An 18,705-nucleotide genomic window follows, 5' to 3' on the forward strand; every position below is an offset into this window, starting at 1 on the left:
CTGTTCGTCGCCGTCGGATACAGATCAGCTGTGCAGTTCATCATACATTGTACGAGGTCAATGCACTATCCTCCTGCACACATTTCCGTGCATGAAGTGGATTTTACAACTAAATGGGTGAGTTTCTTGTTGATAATATTCTTCATATTTCTCTAACAAACATATCCCTTACATCCTTTAACACGATTATTATTTATTAAATTAGCTTTGCGAATCATTCGTTGAACTATGTTCGGACACGGAATTATTTAAATAAAATACCATTAACGTAAAATATCATTTACGTACTTTGTTAATCTTCACTGTACACCTTGCTTAAAAATTTCATATGTTACACACGAGGTGTCATGCACACTAGAAAATTAAAACGGCCGTCACGGTTAAATTACTTATTATTTCGGGTCCGAAAAATTAGTAAATATTCTTCAGACGTTATAAAGTAAAGATGAACAGCGTTTTTCTTAAAAATATCACTGTTACGTAGTAAAAAAAAAATCCGGAAAGTTCTCGCTTCGTGATTTGTTCAATACTTCGAACGTGGCTCGAGTCCGTCCCGACCATCTGTCAAAGCCTCGTGCTGCGTACTCTCTCGCGGACTCTCTCTCTCGCACCGTCACCTCTCATTGGCCAGTGTTTTTCGTTAATAACTCGTAAACAAAGCCGCGGATTGCATTTTCGCAAAGGAAAAAGTTACTTCAAATGACCTCAGCTACCCCTCATTTTCGGCTGTTAAAATAATTGTGGGACACCCTGTATATATATATATATATATATATATATATTTCGTCGAAAGACGAAAGTAAAGTTGGATATACATATATATACATATATATACATAGTCTAATTTGCGTAATTCTCAGTGTATAAGCTTATCATAAGAAGTTATGTAGATGTGAGGAAATTTGTTAACATTATTAACCGCTGCGCTCACGCTAACATGTTATGTCGCGACAACGATACTGTTCGTGCAAGGTTACAGACGAGATATCTCGCGACGTAATTCAGCTTGTGCAATGCCAGTCGAAACCCAGTTCCGCTCATTGGCACGGCTGTCTCGCACCAGCTGATCTCGTCTCTCATTGGTAACTGTTTTTCGATAATATATCGTAAACAATGTCGCGGATAGCATTTTCGCTAAGGAAATTTATTTTTTCATCCCTTTTCGGTTATCAACACAATTATGGGACATCGTGTACATATGTATGAAAATTGTAATTAAGAAATACGTGAAATAAGAATTAAAAAATTTTTAACAATTTAATATGTACACAAAAATCAAAAATCGATTTTTGAACAAGTCAACAAATAACCATGAGATGTAAAATAAAAAATTTTTAAGATGATGTAAAATAAAAAATTTTGTAACTTACAGTCCGTTCCTGCATTACTTAGGATCCCATGTTTACGCTGTTGCCGACAAGCAGGAAAGAAATTACTTGAACGCTTTCGTCGAAGGCATCGATAGTTTTTATAGCAATAGAGAGAGAACGCGCAACAATGTACTTTTAAAAACTGGCGACACTGCAAATTTAGCCATCTCAGACACACACTTTTCTCTGTTGCAGTCAGATGTAGTTCTCTAGCTAATCATTCCATTCCACAGCATTTTCTACAGAGTCGGTAATTCAGACCCTGAGACCAAAAAGGTATGCATGCAATATCTATGCCGATCCTAAGTCTGCGATTTCAATTAAAAAATATTTCGAAATATACTTTAATCAACGCAATGTGTGCTTAACAAAAAGTATATTGGCCAATGCAAATGTTATCCTTCATCCAAAAAAACCCAAAATTTCTTCATCAAAAACTGAAACAACAAACGACCATCTTGTAACCTCATGATTGCTTCGAAAGCTTCGTGGTTGTAACAAACTATATGTTGGTCAAATGCTACAAATATCTTTACAATAACCTAAAATTTGGCATTTCGAACACCGTTGAAACATAAATTGGACTTTTAGGAAACAAAATTTTCAGCTCCTGAACTGATCATATTGTAGCTGATTTGATATTGCAACGTCTATTTTAATAATCCCAACCCCTAAAAATTGTAATACGTATAAGAGTTTTTTCTATATTTATGTGCTAAAACAGTGTATTGGATGCTAAAAATGCAACAAAAAGCCACAAAATGCAAGAAATTTTCTTTGGCAGTAGTAACTTCTTAAATAAAGTAAGGAAGCTCATTATTTAGTGTGAAGACTAGGGTAACAGTCCATTTTTATGTTTAATATGACTTGTAGATATGAATAGGTTTTAGACAGTATGATTAAAATTTGAAACATTTTTTATTATTTTGTATAATTAATGAAGTGTTGCTGATGTCTCCATTTTATTCTTAAGGCTTACGTACACAATGCACGACCTACAATTAATACGAAATCCGATGTTTCAAAAACCGCCCTAATAGAGTCTTCATATGAAATCTAATATTGAAGTCTCCTTACGTTGTATCGAAGGACGATTTTTTTTTTATTAATAAATACCCATTTCAGAGTTCTACCAAACCAGTCGACAAACAGCTCTGACATATTTGGGAAATTTTGTCGACTTTTTTTTTTAAATTCATATTCGTTCCATTTTCATTCCAAACCAAACAGCTCTGGCATATTTGGGGAACTTTGGTTGTATTGTAACTGTAATTGTTTTTGCAAAATAACCTCTCAAATAAAAAGAAAAGATTATTTTTACTGTTAAATATATACTGATACATTTAACAGTAAAAATAATCTTTTCTTTTTATTTGAGAGGTTATTTTGCAAAAACAATTGCAAAAGTGTATAAAAAGTATAGTCGCTATTCTTACATAGGAGATCATTTTCGTACATCATGTGATAACTAGAAGTGTGCAAAACCGTCGGAGTCTCGGGATCCCAAAGTTCGGGACTGGTTAGAAAGAGTCAGGCGTGATCCCGATACATTTCACTATTCGAGATCTCGAGCGTTTCGGGTATCGAAAATTTCGGGACTGGGTTGAGGTCTCGGGTGGTCTCGAGCTCTCCGCATGAATGGAATATGTCGGTCGGCTTGAGTGGTTCCATCTATAAGCATCGCACGCTATTGTGGAGCGTTATTCGAAGTCACTCAAGCCGCTTACATATCCCATTCATGCATACAGCCCGCTATCACCCGACACTCGAGTCCACTTCCGAAATTTTCGAGACCCGAAACACTCGAGATTTTGAACAGTGAAATGTATCGGGATCTCATCCAAATTTCTCCAACTTGTCTCGATCTCGTAACAACGGGTATCCATACACACTTGGTAATAACACAATGTAAAAACTTCTACATTTTCAGACCATAGTCTTTTAAGAACGAATGTATATTTCGGCAAAATACAATAATAAGTTTCGAAAGGATGACGTTAGACGATGAGAGAAAGAAACCACGCGATCGCAATTGATCGATAAACAATGTTGCGTATCGTATATGTACTTTGGACATTGCCACAGGGTATGATCTATGTATATCCTGTTTTTCCCATCTACACGTACATTTAGGGTCATCTATTACATTAACTTTCGCAAGTGAAAAAGTAAGTCTATAATACCCTGATATAATCCAGTAAAATATAACAATCGTCTCGTGGGATAAATTTATGTTACTGAGTGAATACGGTCACGCACATTTGCCTATGTATATGCAGTGTTCATAAAGGCATGATAGCACAACGAACACATTTCATATAATGCACAAATATCTGTATAGTATGACAACGTCAAATATAATGGTAACAAATCAATAATTGGATAAATGCTAACGTATTAGTCTGTGGTTTGTAATACTTCTATATCTCGAGAAAATAGCGTGATCTCTAGTATACAATCATGTATTCGTATTTTTCGTTTTACTAGCAATTTTCATAGTGAAACAGGCTGTATATATTCACAGGTAAAACAGGCTGTATATGTTCACAGGTAAAACGTCGAAAAATATAGATGCACGGTACTTTCACAAAACTGGTACACTAAAAATTTGAATATGATATTAATTACACGATATCACGATATCATAAAACCACAGTTTACATGTAAAGGATAAAGTATCATTTGTAATCTACCAATCATATTATTCGTATGTTCGGTAGATCAATATTTCATGAAATTCCTCACATCAAAATCAGATGCACTTGTGGATTCAGTACAGTTGTCACAGTTTTCACAGAATCGATTCGTAACGTAACGAGAAAAACTTTCAAAATGTTTCTCGAAATTGATCAGTCAAATTATTTGTTGTCATTGACAATTTGTTTAATTAAATGCCAACACAAAAGTCGGCGTTATTTTTTGAAACGGGGCTAAGGTGTAGCCAAGCCCTTATTCACATTGGAAGGGAAGAACTAAGTGGTCAGACTCGAACGTAGAGAATATAAAATCGAAATGACAGAAAACTCACTCATCGATTTCCTGTTCCTCCAGCAAAAGACTCATATTTACACTTGCACAAGTTGATCTGCTGCACGAATATCAGACGAACAAGGAGAAACTTGATTCTCGTTACTGTAGAGATGTAATCCTTTCAATGATCCTCCGTAGGACTAGAATTGCAGAAATGATGAGCTGGCTAGAAGTATCACGAGCGCGCGCGCGGTTTCTCTTCATCGCGCCACAAACCGTCCTTTTCTCAATGACGACATTTTCGCCTTAATACAATACCTGCTCGCTTAGAAATGCGCCGCTAGACGGCCCACTTTTTCATTGGTCCATATTTGTTGCTCACATTCTACTAGAGTAATGTTTTTCTGAATTGTAACTGGCACCAGTTAATCAGAATCAAACGTGTATCTTGTTACAAACAAACATTTTAATAATCTTTGAAAATACTCTAAAATTCTTCGATGGAATAGTATCACATACGTATATTACAAATTTTCAGATTGTTACAAACAGTAATCAAATGTTAATTTCAAAATAATTTATTTTTAACGTAATTCATTTATCGCAAAGAATTTTCATTTTTTAACTTCTTTATTAATCATTCTGTTCTTCAACAAATTCTACTAAAATTATTCTAAAATGTCTGAAATTTATGAATATGTTTCACACACACACACAAAACTTGGATGCACTTCGCCATTCACAACTAAGAGGTTAATGTAGTTCTGAATATTTGTACACATTCTTATTCCAAGATAAACAATCGATTTTATCAACGTTTACAAGGTTTTACAGTAGAAAACATAATTATTATTACTTCCTGTAAGGATATGTGCAGGAATCTCTATAAAATTTATCACTATACCTATATATATATACCAATGTTGTTTATACTAATGATCAAGGAACAATACAAGGATTTATAAAAAAAAAGTTAGTATAATCAAGATTTAGCAAGAATTACATGCAAACTTACCTTAGAAAAGAACTGACTGTTTAAACTTTATTACGGTAAGCTAATTAAAAACAATAATGTAAATAGTGACGATATAAATGACTGATTTAAATTTGGAGATTATACATTGTCTGGTAAGCAGAAAAAGGAGAGTACAAATTGAATTTCGGCTAATATAATATATCTACATTCAAAATCTAACACTTAATCTACGTCATACCATGTAATGCGTCATCAATGCTACATTATTCATATAAATAATATAAATCATTTATAAATTAAGATATGCAATAAACAATTATAGTTATTTCTCAGATGTGTATATGAAACTATAATATACATTAATATTTAGATTATTTTATTAAATTATATTAAGAATGTATTGAATCATAATATGTATATTTATATTTGGAAAACTTTCTTCCTATGTTAGTTACTACGCTAACTATCATTCATGAATGTGAATATCATATATTACATCCATGTATCTAAAAATTTCAAAGCAACTAAATTTTGATACTCTTAAATGAACATTAACAGAGGACTACTACATTTCATATTAGAAGATTTCTAAAATTTTTGTAAACTGTACAACTTTAACACAGGGATCAACAAATCCATCTATGTGGTATCAGGGATTAATATCCATTGGGGAAAAAAGAGTTACTAGGCCTCGGGATAGCGAAAACCAAAGGGACAAGGTTTTAGTTACTGGTTATAACAGAACTGAAAAACAGGGGCTTGTAGAATATCTTTATTTTCTGTTGTCATGATCTGAAGTTTATTCTCAAATGCATATGCAGATTTTTATTGTTCATGAGGTCCATAGTGTTATTATATTATACATATCTTCGAAACACGTAAAACTGTAAGTGATACATCTCAGAAAGTGATTGATATCAAAAATGATATTGATGCAGTGTTAAATGTCAGCAATAAATACTTATCCGACTTGTGTATAAAACAACGCTGTTGTGTATAAAACACTCGCTATGCTACATAGGTTGGCAAAGATAAAGTGAATTTATAGCACCCACACGTTAAAGAGTCGCAGAAAGAGCCTTAAACGACGTTTGAAAAAACAACTGATAGGAAAAAATAGCTAATAATATCATTAATGCTATCAAATAGCTGTGCAAATAGCATTGCGCAATATCAACAAAATGCGATAGCTTTTCCTGAATGTTGAATAAGTGCTTTCTGTATTTGTATAATATATCTGAAAAATTAATGATAATTATCATGAACTGAAAATCTGCAATGACCCAACTTATGTTGATGTTTAGAGACTGGTCATCGGATTAATGATGGAGTCATTATACACAAAAGTTTTTATAAAATCTAATCAGGTAAAATAAATAAGTGATATTATGTTTGCACATTCAGTATCTACATTTAAAACTGTTAACATTTTTAATGAAAATATGGAAGGAAATTTGCATACAATTTGGAATGAACGCAGACTATAAAAACAAACCAGGAAACGATGAGGAAAGAAATATTGTTTTTGAATTAACGAAAAAATTAGTGGTTATGATTTTACATATACAAGTACATGTATGTTTTTAATACATGTTCAAAACCGCTATTCTAGAAAAGATACATGTCTAAGAGATTAAATATTCTATATTCTAGATCTTACTAATATAACATACAGGATGTTTCAGAAATACAAGTCAATATTGGAGGAAATAAATCTACATACTAAGTAAGTAAAAAGTCTCTTATGATGGTAGCCAGAAAAATAAGCTAATTTCAGATTGGACAACATTATAATTCTGAACTACAAATATGATGCAGAACTGCAGATGGGTTTGCTTTTTTATAATGAAATTAAATTATAATTAAATTATATATTTATATATAATATTATATAATATAAGTTACAAATGAAAATCATTATTTGTTAGAAATTATATAATTACACATCATCATCGCCTGACATTTAATCTTGTACAATTATATCGTTTAATTCATGTAGCATGTTATCTTCTTTATGCATTTTTTTTTGTGCTCTATTATTTAAAATTTCGATAATTTTAATCCAAAAATTGAGAATGTGACTCATTTTTTGTCCCTTCCACCAAAAATCTAAGAAAAGAATATTTATATAATACGACTTTATAGACAAATTTTGATTTGAACATTCGCAATATATTTTTAATATAGTTTTTAGGTTTTTGAAGGTCTGGATCAACTGATGGTTGTAAAAATAGTAATCTTAAATATATATTATTAAATGATTGTTTGTCAATTGTACCTTTGATAACTGCTTGGTAAAAATTCTGACAATTTGAGTGAAATTATTGAATTTTTCTCAATTGTATGCATTAGTGAATAGTGGATTTACTCCTTGAACCAATATTTTTTTACTATTCAGAGATAGTAAATTTCCTTTGTTGTAAATCTTTTAATATGTCAAAACTTTGTTCCACCATGATGCTAATTAGGGTTTGTTTACTTTGGAAAGTTGTAGTGTACTGTGTTTTCGATAATTGCTTTATTTTTAACTAAAGCTTTGATTTTTGTATATTGTGAACATAAAGTCAAAACGACTGCTTTTGGGCAATATAGGTATAACACATAGATATACGGAAATGAAGGAGAGGGGGAGGTAATTACAATTATTAATAAACGCATTTATATGTTGTACAAAAAGTCACAAAATTCTAAGAAATTGTATCATTATATACATAATTTTTTTTCTAATTGAAATTAAAAAGCAGTCAAAATGACTTCCTTAGGTAATCTAGTGTTAAAGGCCTGCAGCTCAAAATTGAAAACGGTAATCGGAGGACACTCAGTCGCAATTCTTCGAGCTTTGCGGCTTGCCTTTATATTTGTCGGCGTCTCATGAATGAGAGAAAGAGAGAGAGAGAGAGAGAGAGAAACTCGGGACAGTCGGCAAAAAAACCAGCGTACCAGCATACATTAATATGAATACATAGTATATAATGCTAGAATAAAAACGATAACTTAACTTGTTTATTTCTAATTTTTTATACATGAAAATTTTTTTTAATATATTAGATTCTTCCAATTAAAATGAGACCAAACACCTTCAGACCATATTTATTCGTTATACGTAGCATATAACTTATTTTATTTCATTACACAAATTGTAATCATAACAAAAAAAAATTAGAAAAATATTATAGACAACGTCAAAGAAGGTATGTATGTCGTTCAAAAGAAAGTATCAGTGGAGTTATGCTATTCGGGGCTACGTTCGACGGAAATTTGGAGGCCACACACTTGAATTCGACGTAATTGGCAATTCGGAGACTACATGTCTCGATTCGGTGAAGATTTGATGAAACGAGCCCATGCGTTTGATAGAGTATGAAGGATCAATGGTCGTTGAGATTGGTCACGTGCCTTGCAGCTTCCCGGTCTTACTTATCTGAGCAAGCTAAGTGGCTACAGACGGAGTAAAAATAGAAGCGCTTGTTTACTCGTCTGTGGCATCACACGAACGGTATTGCGTCGCGGGATAACACGTCCGTAGCATCGCACAAGCGAAGTTATGTTGCGAGATCTCGTCTATGATCTTATACAGTAGTGCTTATTTTAGCGTCCACACTTTTGCCGAACCGACTTCGAGCATCGAGCGTATTGAACTGTCCTATAAACCAGTTGTTCGAATCTGCCGGCACATGCCAGCTACGTATCTCACTCGTATTCATCCTCCTTCCTTGTCTCGGTATAATAGTATAAGCGTCGGTGGCCAGTTTCGAGCAGACCTCCCAGCATCTTGACCGTTTTACGACTTTCTTCCAGAAAAGTAGAAGTGGGAGAATTACCCATCACAAATGAGATTGGATGATGCCAATGGATTTTCATTGACAATCCACTAGAATCGTCCAATCCTATTTGTGAAGTCTTCTTTCCGCCACTTGGAGCAGATTCGGAGCAGAATTCCTGACACTATTAGACACACTAAACATCAATGGATGGTTGAGCGGGCACGACACGTACAGTATCGGTGTCATGATATGACATGTCCATGGGAGCGAAGCGGTTAATAATATATAAATTGTGGCAGTTCATATCATTATTAGTAATCGTCCTCTTTAATAGTTTTATTTCTAAATACATACAAATATCTTTAATATTAATATTACGGCACCAAGAAGAAAATATGTGTTGTTAAACATGCAGCAACGCTTTGATGTCTTGAAGAATCATCGAGAAACAGGATTTGGTCTCATCTAAACAAATTGGAATGCAATATGGCGTTGGCACTAAAACATTCTAAGAAATGCTACAAAAATTAATGAGTTTGCAGATAAAAGTAAATGTGAACTTAATCGACAAAGAATAATAGAGCCAGTATGTAACGAAGTAGATAAACAATTATTGGCATGGTTCGTACAAGGAACACTTGGTGACTGTATAACCGATAATCTCATCTCAAAGGCGACGGAATTGAAAGACAATTTGCCGTCGATTAACAAAATTTAAAAGACGTCATGGCATACGCTTAGTAAAGATGTACGAGGAGAAAGCTAGTGCTGATCAGAATTAAGCAGATGTTTTTATAATTAATTTAAAAAAAGATAATAGAAGAAGAAAATGTAAGTTTGGAAAATGTTTACAATATGGACGAAAGTGGACTTGTATGGAAGGCTATTCTGATGAAAACACTGGCTGGAGAAGAAGAAAAAAATCTTACGTGGACATAAGGCGAAAAAAAGATAGTATTACAATTGGCTTATGTGTAAATGCGTTAGGCACATATAAGAATCACGACGTTTCATTATCTGTAATTTTTAAATCGTCGGCAAATGCATGGATGGACAAAACATTATTTTTAGATTGGTTTGAAAATCATTTCAAACCATCTGTAAAACAAAATCAGGAGGGGAAACAAATATGAGAGAAAGTAATCCTATTGTTAGATAATTGCGAAGCCCATAATGTTTCACTACAAGAAAATGAAGATTCTAAAATTATGTATTTACCAATCTTGTATTTCTCAATCGATAGATACCTCCGACATTAATTATGAAAGAAGTAATTCTTTAGAATATTAACGGATACTATGCTCATTACGAACAACTACAAAATATTCTATCTATCTATCGCCTATCCTCTGCCTGTAAGAGATCGAGTTTAAAATAACATTATCAGACGAAATTAAAAGGATATAACACTTTTTCCAAAAATGGGGACAGTGAGAACCATACAAGTGGAGGCGTTACAACTGCAATCTCCGATAAATTCTCTGCTATCGAAATTCCGCTAAGGCCCAACTTAGAAACAATAGCAGTGAGTGTATCACTCCCAAAAAAATTGCAAATATGCAACGTATACATTCCGCTCAGCTATGCATTAAACATAACAGAATTAGAAGACCTTATCAATCAAATACAACTCCCACTCCTTCTTGTTGGAGATTTTAACAGTCATCACCATCTCTAGGGCTCTACCAGGACAGACGTCCGTGGAAAAATATTGAAGAAGTTACTTGAAAATCCAAACCTGATACTTCTTAACACAGGAGACTCTACCCATTTTCCTGTAAGTAATGTATCATTTAGCTCAATAGATCTATCAATCTGCAGTAGTAATCTGGCACAAAATATGGAGTGGTCGACCTTAGAGAACCTCCATAATAGTGACAATTTTTTAATTAAAATATCATTTGAAGACTATACGACGCTATCCTATATACATATCTCCTATTCTTAAATGGCATTTAAAAACAATTGATTGGTATAGGTACAAGGATATAATGACTGATATTATTCAAAGCAGGACAGATAAAAAAATCGACCCAAAAAATATCAATCGAGCGATTAATTTTTTTAACTCGACCACATTACCAAAGCAATTCATGAAAGTACAAGGCTCTTAAAACCGAATAGCAATAAAAAACGCACTACTCTCTGGTGGAATGAGAAATGTCAACTGGTCAGAAAAGAAAGTTACCATGCATTCAACAGAGAAAAAAACAACCCTTTCGTAGAAAACTTAATCAATTACATAGAACTGCGAGCAAAATTCCGTAAAATAATAAAATAATGCAAAAAACAATCTTGGATGACATTTACGGTTTCCATAACTAACCAAACACCAGTGAAAGAAGTATGGTTATGTCAAGGTTATGTCAAGATCACGATCCAATATAGAGATCGAATATCTCACGATGACAACTACTTAAATAATCCAAAAGCAATAACTGACGCACTTGCCTGCACCTTCTCTCAAAACTCTAATAACATCGATAATAATTCTTCTTTTCCTTTATAGGGAGATAGTAATCCAAACCTATCAGATTCCAGCCATATTTCGAATAACCCTATCACGGAACAGCCACTCGATGCTGATATATCCTTAGATATATTCTAAGTTTTACAATCAACTAAAAACTCATTTTCGGGATCAGACAATATATGAAATATACTTTTAAAACAACTATCCCTAATCGGATGAAAATATCTATTAAGAATCTACAATTGCGTGTGAAGTTGCCAAGTCTTCCCTAATGAATGGAGAAAAATAGTTATCATTCCTATTCTCGAACCTAACAAAAACAAACACAAACCAGAGATTTATAGACCTATTTCATTAACCAATTGTATCTCAAATTACTTGAAACAAGTCAAATAATATCCTAGATCCCAATCAATATGGATTCCATCAATATCGGTTAATCTTAGACGTTCTCATTAATTTGGGAACAAACATTTATGATACTTTTGCGAAAAATGAATACTTCGTTAAAATATGCCTGGACATAGAAAAGGTCGCCATCCGCGCATCCACATTTTGCCATAAAAAAAATTTCCTCCAAAATAAGGAGGGGAATGCTTTGCGCACGCCGCCCTGGGATGTTAGTGAGCGGGAGTGTGGGACTCCCTGGTTAAAGGGTGCAAGACCAGGTATACCCACTAAACCCCTCCTCAGGCATCCGCCTTTACACAGAGCACCCACCGCGGTGTCCCCTCTCGGGATTCCTGCACGGTGAGTGTCTGGTTCACGTGACTGAACCGTTTAACCAAGGCCACGGTAAGCCTGCAGCACCTAACCTTGAGGCCCGGGTCTGCGAACCCTGGGATTGCGAGCCCTTGTACGTCGTCGCGGTTGAGAATCCCTTTCCAACTGCTCACGTTGCTTGGCCACGTTCGTCACGTAGGTGACGAAGGTGCCCCTGGTCCTTTCGTCCTTGAGTATTGCCATAACATTGTTCAGAACCAGAGTGCTGCCCATGGCTCTCTCGGCGGCGTCCCTCTCAGCAGCGAAGCGCCCACACTCGAGGAACGCGTGAACGGGGTCATCAGGCCCCCGCCCACATGCCAGGCAGAGGTCACTACTCGTAAAGCCCATCCTCGACAGGTACTCCGCAAAGCATCCGTGCCCGCAGAGGAACTGGGTCAGGTGGAAGCTGAGCATTTTTGGGCCCCACTGGACCCATTCGCTGATATTAGGGATCAAGCGATGGGTCCAGCGTCCATGCCTTGCAGCATCCCATCTGACCAGCCACAGCCCGAGCGTGGCAAGTCTTTCCTCAGCCTTCACCCTCCCAGCCTCCGACACGTAGCCAGCCGAGCCCCTGTCGAGGGTGGACAGCCAGCGAAAAATACGGAGCCTTTCCTCCGCCACCAACACCAACGGCGGCACGCCCGCCAAGACGCAAACGGCGTCGAGGGACACGGTCCTGTACGCCCTGGCTACACGAGCCAGGATCGCACGTTGGACCGCGTTGATGGCCTTGTCGTTACCACACCTCGACGCCACGTGCGCCCAGGCAGGGACCGCGTAGAGGACCACCGACTCGACCACCCTATAATAGAGTAGCCGAGCCCAGTAGCCCCCGCCCCGGATATTGGGGAGGATTCTGGCTAGCAGGCCCGCGTATCTAGCTGCCTTCTCGCAGCTCCGCCTGACATGTGCGCAGAAGCATTGATTCCCCTCGATCAGCAGTCTCAAGTAGCGCACGCACCCGCTGCCTCGAAGAGACGCCGAACCGAGGGCCAGTTGAAGGGCCTCGGGAGCCTTCCTGCCGGTCAGGTGTAGGACCTCGGTTTTCTCCTCCGCCAGCTCCAGGTGATTATCTCGAAACCATGCGTGGATGCGGGCGAGCGTTTGCTCGGCCAACGCAACCACGCGTTCGGCACTACGCGCGCCGACGAGAAGGGCGACGTCGTCCGCAAACCCCAAAACACTACAGTGCCTGGGAAGAGGCATCTCGAGGAGACCATCGTATTGGGCGTTCCAGAGCCAGGGGCCGAGAACAGAGCCCTGAGGCACCCCGGCATACACTGGAAAACGCTCAGGTCCGAACGGGGTCGTCGCCTCCACCACGCGCCCGCTGAGATAGCTGCTCAGCACACGCAGCAGCGGAGCCGAGACCCCTTTCCCCGCCAAAGCGCCCAGAATACGTCCCACCGTATGGTGTTAAAGGCATTCCTGACGTCCAAGGCCACCATCACGCAATGCAACCCTGTACGCTTAGCAGCGTCCCATGTGTCGATGAGGCGACGCATGGCATCTACCGTGCTTTTGCGCTTGACAAAGCCAAATTGGTTGCTTGCGAAGGCAACCCCGGACGCCAGACGCTCCTTGAGACAATACTCGAACGCCTTGGAGAAGTTTGAGAGGAGGCAAAGAGGGCGCCACGACACCCCGCCCCCGGGTCCAGGCTTCTTGGGGATCAGCACAAACCGGTCCACCTTCCATGCCTCAGGGAAATATCCCAATGTGAGGCATGTGTTAAAAAGGTGGGCGATATGGCTAAGTGCCTCTCGCCCAAGCGCCCAGACCGCGCAGGACGAGATACCGTCGACGCCAGCCGCTCTCCTCTTAACCTTATTGATGGCCGCCTCGACCTCCCCCTCTGAAAATAGATGGCCTGGAGAGGCAGGGCACTCGAACAAAATATCCTCCGCTCGAGGAAAGGGAGCTCCGCTAGGAGGCTCCGTAACAAAAAGTTTGCGGACGACGCCCGCAACCTCGTCGGCGCCAAGGGATGCCGGCGGAGAGCGTCCCTTAATCCTGTCGCTGACCCACAGGTACGGCCGGCCCCAGACATCCGCCTCGACGCTGTCGGTAAACGTCCTCCACGCGGAGGTTTTGGCCCTCGCAATGGTGCGGGCCAGGTCCTTCTTAAGGACCCTGTATGCCGCGTTCCTAATTTCTAAAAGGTTGACGTCGTGGCCGCGTCTGGCCCTCTGCATTTGTCTCCGGGCTCTACAAACGAGTTTCCTGGCCGCCGAGATCTCGCTATTCCACCACCACACGGGGCGCTTATCGCGCAGCCCGGGGTGGGTCCTCCAAAATAATTGAAACCAAGTTAGCCTACGCGGAACTCTGTCAAATTTATTTGTGAAATCCCACAAAGCTCAGTAATTAGCGTCACCTTATTCCTACTAGAAATCAACAACGTAACAAAATTCATCACTCCCCCCGGTTCAAATAAATCTTTTTGCTAACTACATTACCTCAACCTGCAATAGAATAAATGTAAAGATCATCATTGAACTACCACAAGCGAATGTCAACAATCTGTTAATATGGTCTGAACAGGCAGGACTTAAGACAATCTGAGAGAAAAACTGTTGCGAGTTGCTCTCAAGAGCACTTCTCACAGATGGACACAGTGGCGAATATCGCAAAACTCTCCGTTATCGGCCATGTTGCCGCTTGTTCTCAAATGGATACACTATTGGAGAGCTACTCTCAGAATACGATGTTGATTCGAATTTGGAGAGTAGTTTTCCGTGAGTTTCGTAACTATCATGTTGCGTTATTAATTAGTGGCACACGAAATAAAAATGTTCAAATCAGAACAACTTAAACTAAAAACGATGCATGAGTAGCATAGCATTAAATAACGCGAATGAGGACATGTTAAATAATTTTCCAATCTTAGAATAATATAATATTTATAATTAATAAGGTTTATTATTAAATTACTTTCTTCTTATTCATAAACAAATTCCCTAACAAATTTTCATAAAAAGATATTACCTGCATGTATGTGTTTCATTAAATTATAAATGATTAGAGTTACTTCCTTTATAATTCTTCTAATCGTGTATTTCAGTATTCGGAATAAAAGCTGCAGGCTGCTATACGAATCATCTACGATGATAATAACTTTTAAAAATGATGTTTACTTGTCATCAGTTTCCTATTTAGTAATTTAATTTGTTACCAACCTGATGCCGAAAAGCGTAATGGCACTATTACGCGTTCCTTTGCGGAGATTGTTTTCCGAAATTTTGTTTCTTGTCGAGCAATTGTCGGATCAATCGCATCGATCACCTGCTGCAGTTGCACGACATCTATTGGCACAAAATTTCTTTAACAAATTTATAGAAGCGCCGAGTTCCTTCCGTCGTAATATCCAGGATTTCACCCAACACTTTCTCTTTTCTCGGCGCGCGCGCGTCTTCTTTTTTAAAGTATGTCTTACCACAATAGGAGCACAAGATTCTCCCACATTCATGTTAATGCTCCACTGGTCAGAAACTGAATCATGATTCTCCGCCAATTTCAAGGAACTGTAGGAAGAAGAAGGCCCTACAGGTGCTGACGCAAGGCGGCAGAGTCATCGAGCGGTCGAAGCCCAGCTCATTGGTTTGGCCGCCTCGCGCCAGTTGATCTCGTCTCTCTTGGTCACTGTTTCTCGTTAATAACTGATAAACAAAGCCGTGGATTGAATTTTCGCTAAGGAAAAAGTTACTTCGAATGATCTCAGGAACCCCTCATTTCCTGAAAGTGCCATAATGTTGGGACACCCTGTAGGTTGTCACGAGCACGTCGTATTATTGAAAATGTGTTTTGGAATAATTTTCTCAAAATGTCGAATTTTGCAAAAACCTATAAATTTGGATCCGGAGAAGGTTATAAATATTTTTACATAATTATTACATTACATAATTTTTTGATAGCCATAAAACCATTGGATTCTGATTATTTAGAATCAATTGGAAACGAAAATGCAGATGGTTGCATGGACCGGTATAACGACAATCGATACTTCGTGCTTCTGCCGCCGAAACGATTCTCTAAAAACCGATTAACATGTGTTACGTGATTATGCAATATCAAGGAATTGAAAGTTTGGCTTTCAATTGTGGTTGTTGCAATTTGATTGTTACTGTTGCCTGGAATTAGCAGTAGGTACAAAAGAGAGGTAGGATGAACTGTAAGTGATTATTAGTGTCGAAATAAGTGAGAAGGAAAGATAACAGTAGCGAAGAGGGTAAAATGGGGTGAGATCAAAAAACCCGTTTGTGAGCGGGAAGGGTCCGCAGAGGATGAATTTATTTTTAAGTGAATGGAAGATGAGTAGGATTTATGTTGTGGGCAATTGTGATTTGAACCCAGCATGCCGGCTGTTAGGTTAAAAATAAAGCTTTAGCCCTTGTTTAGACATGGTCCAGCCATTGATTGGACATGTCAAATTGAGCCTTGGCTTCGTGATCGTTGAGAAAGAATAATGGAAATTGAATTTTGTTCTATATGGAATTTTGTGCTTATCATAAATATCGGTGAGATAAACTAGCGGATTATTGTGCGTGGCGGTTTGAAATTTGGCTATTAAATTATACAGGTAAACGTTGATATTTGGAATTTTGGTGATGCGGAGAAGATCCTTGGTGGGGAAACGCCGGTGGAAGCCGATTATTATCTTAAGGATTTTGTTTTAAGTTCTTGAGAGAAGTCTAGGTAGGTTTGTGATTTGGGATATGGAGGGCACCAAATGTGGACCCCATATGTGAGGACGGCTCTGATACAGACTTCGTAGGTCAAGAGTCTTAGTTTAAAACTGGGACGTAAAGTGTAGTTTAAAATGTGCGCTATACAGCAGTTACTAACCAATTGAGTTTATAGTCAATCTTGAGTCCAAGATAAGTGACAGATATAGACCAGGAGAGTGGTTGTTGCTGGATTTGAAGTTGGGGCAAACGGAAGACCGGGTTTCTGTGTTTAAGTGTAAAGAGGATAGCTAGAGTTTTAGCAGGATTTATTTGTAGTTCCCACGTTGTGAAAAAGTGATCGATGGTGTTGAGATATTTTTGTATTCGGGACAAGAGTACTGTGAAGGTTGCCAAGATGACGACAACAGGGTGGTATCGTCAGCGAACAAGACCAAAGAGCATTGTTCTTGGACAGAAATATCGTTAATGTATAGGTTGAAGAGGACCGGGCCAAGGATAGAACCTTGTGGAACTAGGTAATTATGCGGGGCCGTGATTGGTAACCGTTTAAGTTGACAAAGAATTTCCTATTTGCAAGGTATGATTGAATAATTCTTATTATGTGAGGGTGAAAGCCAAGAAGATGCAGTTTATATAGCAACGTGTCGTGCCAAACTGTGTCAAAAGCTTTGGCAAGGTCTAAAAAGATTAGTGCAGAATATTGACGAGAATTCATTTCGTGGATGATTAGTTGGGTTAAGCGGAGGATTGGATGAATGGTAGAGTGATTTTTGCAGAAACCGAATTGTTGCTGAATTAGGATATTGCGGGATTCCATGGTATTTTGGATTAGGTGTAGTATACTTTTTGCCATGATTTTTCCACATATTGGATGGGTATAGGAATGATTTTGGTTAGTTTCCATTTAGGAGGGAAGTAGCACGCGGTGTATGCCGGTTTGATAATATAGTATATTTGAATTATTACTCTGAAGGATGCATGTTTAAGCATGGGTACTGTAACGTGATCCGGCCCAGGAGCTTTCCTGGGTTTCAGTTTTTTAATAATATTGCGCATGAATTCGGGGTTGATGTAAAGAAAAAATGAATTACCAGTAGCATTGGTGCCAGGAAGGTTGGTGAGAAATTCTTTGACGTCAGAATCTTTGGATGAATGTATTGAAGATGTTTGGAGGTGTATTTGTTCGAACGTGTCAGTAAAAATGTCAGATTTAGCGCGATTATGGTAAATGGTGGAGTGATCAGTAGTTAACGGCGGGGTGGTGCAAGGTCTGTTGTAGGTGAGTGATTTGTACGTGGACCAGAAGGTGCAATCTGGTTTTTTGAACTGTATGTGATTCATCCGGCGCAAAGCTCGATTTCCTGGAAATCCGACGTGGCGCACGATATTAAGTTCGGACGTCAGCCACCAGAAGAGTACCACGTGAAACACAAGATATTTTTCCGTAAGTAAGTTGGAAACCGACTCCAGGCGACAAGGATTCGAGGTTTCAAACACGGGAATAGGGGAGGGTAATCCGTACGGCCGGATGGATCTCGCGGAATTACCTGTGGCTGACGAATTAGCTCTAGGTTAGTCTTTAATCAGGTCAATCAATACAAAATGAGCAGCCACGTGGCTACACCCGAGAGGGCTACACATGGCTACAATCCTTCGAGGCATGTTTGTATGTGCAACATATTGAAGTGTGGCCAAA

General features: G+C 38.2%; 2 protein-coding genes and 1 long non-coding RNA gene across 3 annotated transcripts in view; 1 reads left to right on the forward strand and 2 right to left on the reverse strand.

Moving 5' to 3' along the window:
- The window catches only part of LOC117226369 (uridine phosphorylase 1), a 202,688-nt gene extending 198,064 nt beyond the window's left edge, over window positions 1–4,624 (reverse strand). Inside the window, exon 1 of the mRNA XM_076523693.1 lies at window positions 4,399–4,624. Coding sequence (XP_076379808.1) covers window positions 4,399–4,433 — 35 coding nt within the window. The 5' untranslated portion in view covers window positions 4,434–4,624. The remainder of the gene's footprint in view (window positions 1–4,398) is intronic.
- A 98-nt stretch (window positions 4,625–4,722) lies between these two features.
- LOC117225865 (uncharacterized) lies at window positions 4,723–7,578 on the forward strand. The gene is made up of 2 exons (XR_004491640.2): window positions 4,723–6,891; window positions 6,970–7,578. It is a non-coding gene; the product is annotated as an uncharacterized LOC117225865 (long non-coding RNA).
- Window positions 7,579–10,683: 3,105 nt separating this feature from the next.
- Window positions 10,684–14,516, reverse strand: LOC143259839 (uncharacterized). The gene is made up of 5 exons (XM_076523565.1): window positions 13,729–14,516; window positions 13,283–13,513; window positions 12,369–12,892; window positions 10,819–10,855; window positions 10,684–10,762 (listed from the first exon to the last, which is right to left on the reverse strand). The coding sequence occupies exons 1-5, from the start codon at window positions 14,514–14,516 to the stop codon at window positions 10,684–10,686; spliced, it is 1,659 nt and encodes a 552-aa protein (XP_076379680.1).
- Between the last annotated feature and the right edge of the window lie 4,189 nt (window positions 14,517–18,705).

This window comes from Megalopta genalis, chromosome 7, assembly GCF_051020955.1.
Source record: "Megalopta genalis isolate 19385.01 chromosome 7, iyMegGena1_principal, whole genome shotgun sequence".
NCBI classification, from domain to species: domain Eukaryota; kingdom Metazoa; phylum Arthropoda; class Insecta; order Hymenoptera; family Halictidae; genus Megalopta; species Megalopta genalis.